Source organism: Scyliorhinus canicula, chromosome 21, assembly GCF_902713615.1.
Source record: "Scyliorhinus canicula chromosome 21, sScyCan1.1, whole genome shotgun sequence".
Lineage (NCBI taxonomy): Eukaryota > Metazoa > Chordata > Chondrichthyes > Carcharhiniformes > Scyliorhinidae > Scyliorhinus > Scyliorhinus canicula.
In genome coordinates, this window is record NC_052166.1 from 6,887,289 (window position 1) to 6,893,275 (window position 5,987).

Genomic DNA, 5,987 nt, shown 5'->3' on the forward strand with positions numbered 1-5,987 from the left:
TCACTCGTGCGTGTTCTCTCTCTCACTCGTGTGTGTTCTCTCTCACTCGTGTGTGTTCTCTCTCTCACTCGTGTGTGTTCTCTCTCACTCGTGTGTGTTCTCTCTCACTCGTGTGTTCTCTCTTGTGTGTGTTCTCTCTCTCTCATGTGTTCTCTCTCTCTTGTGTGCAGCGGCGGCCCTAGGGTTGCTGGCGCCCCGGGCAAGCTGAACTTCGGCGCCCTTCGGAGGGGGGGGGGGGGGGGGGGAGGGGCCGGAGTGACCACCGGCGAGCGTGGATCCATCCGCCATGTTTGTGCGGGGCGGCCTGAGGGAGGGCGGCCACCACGCATGCGCTGGTTGGCACCGGCCCAACTGCGCATGCGCGGGACCCGCACTCCTTAATGGCGCCCCCTAGCACATGGCGCCCCGTGCGACTGCCCGAGTTGCCGGTACCTTGAGCCGGCCCTGCTTGTGTGTGTTCTCTCTCTCGTGTGTGTTCTCTCTCTCGTGTGAGTTCTCTCTCTCGTGTGTGTTCTCTCTGTCTCGTGTGTGTTCTCTCTCACTCGTGTGTGTGTTCTCTCTCGCATGTGTTCTCTCTCTCGTGTGTTCTCTCTCTCTCGTGTGTGTTCTCTCTCTCTCGTGTGTGTTCTCTCTCGTGTGTGTGCTCTCTCTCGTGTGAGTTCTCTCTCTCTCGTGTGAGTTCTCTCTCTCGTGTGTGTTCTCTCTCGTGTGTGTTCTCTCTCTCGTGTGTGTTCTCTCACTCGTGTGTTCTCTCTCACTCGTGTGTTCTCTCTCACTCGTGTGTTCTTTCTCTTGTGTGTGTTCTCTCTCATGTGTTCTCTCTCTCGTGTGTTCTCTCTCGCTTGTGTGTTCTCTCTCGTGTGTTCTCTCTCTCGTGTGTTCTCTCTCTCGTGTGTGTTCTCTCTCGTGTGTTCTCTCTCTCGTGTGTGTTCTCTCGTGTGTGTGTTCTCTCTCATGTGTGTGTTCTCTCTCTCGTGTGTGTTCTCTCTCACTCGTGTGTGTTCTCTCTCACTCGTGTGTGTTCTCTCTCACTCGTGTGTGTTCTCTCTCTCGTGTGTGTTCTCTCACTCGTGTGTTCTCTCTCTTGTGTGTGTTCTCTCTCTTGTGTGTGTTCTCTCTCATGTGTGTGTTCTCTCTCGTGTGTTCTCTCTCTTGTGTGTGTGTTCTCTCTCTCGTGTGTGTTCTCTCTCTCACTTGTGTGTGTTCTCTCTCTCGTGTGTGTTCTCTCTCTCGTGTGTGTTCTCTCTCACTCGTGTGAGTTCTCTCTCTCGTGTGTGTTCTCTCTCTCGTGTGTGTTCTCTCTCTCTCGTGTGTGTTCTCTCTCTCTCGTGTGTTCTCTCTCTCTCGTGTGTGTGTTCTCTCTCTCGTGTGTTTTCTCTCTCGTGTGTTCTCACTTTTTCTCTCTCTCTCGGCCTCATGCTGATTGGTTGGTTTGTAATGCAGTCAGCTCGCCGTTGCTCCCTCTGAAATTTGACGTTCTGGCTGTGCCCTGGAGATTCAGAATTATTCAGTAATTTCCTGCTCATTCGGACGTGCCGGCGCACGACAAGTGCTGCCCATTCCAAACCACCGAGGGAATAACCGGGCTGTGCGCTGCACTTTTGGGTTATTGGCTTGCATGGAACCTATAAATCGACAGAGTTATGTTAAAACCCGGTAACAAACAAATAAACACTACAGATGGATGAATAATGCTGGCGAAGTACAGTCGCTGCTGGCTGCCACACACTTGGTTTCAATCCCAACACTGACTGGAAATTGGATTGCGATGTAAAAGTGTGCTGTTATTCCTGTAACACCTTTCTCAGGCTCGGCTCCTCTCCAAAGGACGTCCTGTTCAGTCAAGCACACTTTCGACCCATCGACCTTGGGTTATGGGCCCAGCATGTTTCCGGAGCGCTACTTTGCTACCTGTCGAGAAGCACTTTTTGAAGAGGGAAGTGCAGCAGCCAAGTTGGGGACAGGAAGCTTTCACCCCCCCCCCCCCCCCCCCCCCCCCCGAAACAAGATTAGCTCAGAAAAACACAACTGGCTTTTCTGGCAATGTTTCCATGGAACCTTCTCCATCCACCGGACAGGGCTTCCCCGTGTAATCTTTAATCCCCTCCAGCCGCTTGCCATCCTCCCTCTTGGTGTTGCACCTTGGGCAGTGGATGATGCTCATTCCACCCAATTGACATCCACCCTCCGGCTGTATGACACCCCTGCCTTATCGCCAAACTTCTGACGGTGCAGAACCCCCCCCCCCCTCAATCAGCACTGACCCTCAGGCTGCATAGCTCCCCACCCCTCCCACTTCGATGCTGCCCCTTGGCAGTGCAGCACCCCCCCCCCCCTCCCCATCGGCCACATTGTGCCTGCACCCCCAACCCCCCCAAAACTGGAGCTGGCCCTTGGACTGCATGGCGGCCCACAGCCTCAGGGCGCACAGCACCAGGCACAGCCCCCCCCCTCCCCCGGCAGCATTGGGGAACCCCCCCATCCCTCGGCACTGGCCCTTCAGGAGCAGCCCTCTCCCCAGTACTGTGAAGGGGCATGCCAGCCTGTCTGACAGGGTGCGAGCTGCTGGCGTGAGAGCTCAGACAATCTCGACCTGATGTCTCGACCCCCCCCCCTCCCTCCCGGAGTCAACTTCGGAAAGTGCTGTGGTCCCTCGAATCATGTTGGAGGGCCGACCTCACCTCGTGGTTCAAGGATTCCAGAGGGGCGGGGTGTTGGGGGAGGTTTAAACCCACAAACCTTCTGACTTGATATCTGAGAACTCATTGGGATGCTACACAGGCTCCCAGTGACAGCGATGACACACCTGACTCCCATCACCAGCACATCTCGTCTCGTGGGCGGTGTTAAGCCCTGGGAAGGAGGCCAGGCCTTCAACCACGGCCACTGCTCCCACTCATCGTCGCATTGTCAGAGTCCTCCCTTGTTTATTCCCCTTATTTCCACTCTCTTTTATTTTTGCTGTTAACATTTTTGATCCATGGATGAATAATGGACCTGTGCCTTTAAGGCAGCCTGTACCTTTAATTCAAGCAGGAAGAATCTGGAAGGCTGTGCTGGTTTACACTGGAGATTTGCAGACTGGCCGGCAAAAGTACCAGAGACATGGGTTGTGGCCTCCGTTTGAATGATTTGGCCCAAAAGGCTGTGCTCTGCCCAGTAACAAGCGGCGGCGATTTGAAACCTATTCCACTTGGATGTCCTTTTCCCAGAGTTCTGGAGTTTTGATTCTGGCAGCTTGGTGAAGCGATCCAAGTGACTCCAAGAAATACTCAGCTAACTCTCCAGAAAACCACTGTGGAGACTGGCTCTCTCACTCCATAAAGCTGCCTGGGTGCGCTCCCTCCTGGGCAAAGGGGCGACAGATGGAATACAAGGGTGAGGTTATGCACTTTGGCAGGAACAATGGAGGCATAGACTATTTTCTAAATGGGAAACGGCTTAGGAAATCAGAAGCAAAAAAGGGGCTTGGGTGCTCTCGTTTAAGATTCAAGGGCGGCACAGAGGTTAGCACTGTTGCTTCACAGCCCCAGTGGTCCCAGGTTCCATTCCAGGCTTGGGTCATTGTCTGTGCGAAGTCTGCAGGTTCTCCCCGTGTCTGCATGGATTTCCTCCGGGTGCTCCGGCTTCCTCCCACAGTCCTAAGTTGTGCAGGTTAGGTGGATTGACCATGCTAAGTTGCCTTAGCGTGCAAAAAGGTTATGCGGGGATAGGGTGGAGGTGTGGGCATAAGTAGGGTGTATTTTCCAAGGGCTGTGCAGATTCGATGGTCCGAAACGTCTCCTTCTGGACTGCAAATTCTATGATTCTCTTCAGGGGTTAACGTGCAGCTTCAGTCGGCAGTTAGGAAGACAAATTGCAATGTTAGCATTCATGTCAAGGGGGCTAGAATACAAGAGCAGGAAAGTACCTCTGAGGCTGTATAAGGCTCGAGTTAGGCCCCAGTTGGAGCATTGTGAGCAGTTTTAGGCCCTGTATCTAAGGAAGGATGTGCCGGCCTTGGAAAGGGTCCAGACGAGGTTCACAAGAATGATCCCTGGAATGAAGAGCAGTTGAGGACTCTGGGTCTGTACTCGATGGAATATACTTCCGAGGATAGAGTGGAAACGGAGAGGATTTTTTCACGGGTAGGAGAAACTAGAACCAGAGGACATCGTCTCAGACTAAAGGGACCGATCCTTTAAAACAGAGATGAGGAGGAATTTCTTCAGCCAGAGGGTGATGAATCTGTGGAATTCTTTGCCGCAGAAGGCTGTGGAGGCCAAGACACTGAATGTCTTTAAGACAGAGATAGTGTCATGTGAGAGTACCTTTAAGAAATGGGTGTGTATATATGAAATGAAAATCGCTTATTGTCACGAGTAGGCTTCAATGAAGTTACTGTGAAAAGCCCCTAGTCGCCCACATTCCGGCGCCTGTCCGGGGAGGCTGGTACGGGAACGAACCGTGCTGCTGACCCGCTTGGTCTGCTTTAAAAGCCAGCGATTTAGCCTTGTGAGCTAAACCAGCCCCTGAATATAAATATAGATAGAACCTGCAGACTTCGCACAGACAATGACCCACTATAGATAAATATCTATAGTGAGAGTACCTTTAAGAAATGGGTGTTTACTACTGCAGTGATGTCAGAGAATGGGTGGAGCTGGGCAGCCTGTCAGCTTTTTACTTTCATTTTAGGCTGTTTGCTGCAGGGTGTGTTTTAGTTTCATTTCAGTGTTGGAGCTGAAGCCAGACAGAGCAGGTGCACTGTTGATCTCCGCCGTGGAAAGACTATCTCTTGATCATTTGGTGAATTCAGAATTCTAAATGTTCTCAGTAGTGAATGTATACCTATTGTGCTTCTGTTAAAAGGTGTTTCTTTTGTCTTCTGGATGTTGTTTGGGAAGTTATTAAGGATTACTTAGTGTTGTATTTTTTGGGGTTGTATTTGAATTAATGGTTTCTAAGATGTTCACTGTATGTTTTTAAAAAGGTTAACTTGAGTTCATAGAATAAACATTGTTTTGCTTTAAACATTACTTTTTCCATTTCTGCTGTGCCACACCTGTACAGCGGGCCGTGTGCTCCCCATACCACAATCCATTAAAAGTTGTGGGTCAGGTGAACTCCATGATTCACTTTGGGGTTCTCTAAACCCTGGCCCATAATGATAGGTTCTTGATTAATAAGGGGATCAGGGGTTAATGGGGGGGGGGGGGGGGGGGATGGGAAGGCAGGCGAATGATGAGAAAATAGAAGCATGATTGAATGGTGGAGCAGACGTGATGGGCCAAGTGGCCTAATTCTGTTCCTATGTCTTATGGAAGTATAGAGGCCTAGAGACAAACCATGAACTGCAAGCAAAGGTTGATGTGAAATAAGGTGCTTCTCCAGAAAACTGCTGTGAGCAAATTAAACTCTCTCCAGAAAGCTTCTAAAAGTTGGGAGTACTGCATTCTTGAAACCACAGATAACTGAATGAATCCACAGTAAAAGCCTTGAACTGAAGGCTGGTATTGAAGCAAGGCTGCTAAAATAAAAGCACCACCTGAAGCAAAGACTTTGACTTCCATCGTTATTTGCACCCCCCCCCCCCTCCCCCTACTCCCGAGTTTGTCTGTCTTGTGTAGTAGTGATTAGCACTGTTGCTTCAGTGCACGGACCTGGGTTCGATTCCCAGTTTGGGTTACAGTCTGTGCAGAGTCTGCACGTTCTCCCCGTGGGTTTCCTCCACAGTCCAAAGATGTGGTTAGCTGGATTGGCCGTGATAAATTGCCCTTAGTTTCCAAAAATGTTAGGTGGGGTTACTGGAATGGGGTGGAGGTGCTCCTTTCCAGGTCCTGGTGCAGACTCGATGGACTCCTTCTGCTCTGTAAATTCTATGAAATGATAGTTAACCAACTGTATTTGCTACATATTCCATGTTTGTTCTTGTTAGAAATAAACTAATTGTGTTTAAACTTACAAACCTGCTGACTGTAATTATTGGGCAGCCAAGGGTCAAGACT

At 50.6% G+C, this 5,987-nt stretch overlaps 1 protein-coding gene across 1 annotated transcript in view; it reads right to left on the minus strand.

The window, feature by feature from the left end:
• Positions 1–1,503: 1,503 nt before the first annotated feature.
• The window catches only part of LOC119955914 (host cell factor 1-like), a gene marked incomplete at its 5' end in the record, with an annotated part of 24,627 nt that continues 20,143 nt past the window's right edge, over positions 1,504–5,987 (minus strand). Inside the window, one exon of the mRNA XM_038782572.1 lies at positions 1,504–1,625. Within this exon, the coding sequence (XP_038638500.1) occupies positions 1,504–1,625 (122 nt within the window). The remainder of the gene's footprint in view (positions 1,626–5,987) is intronic.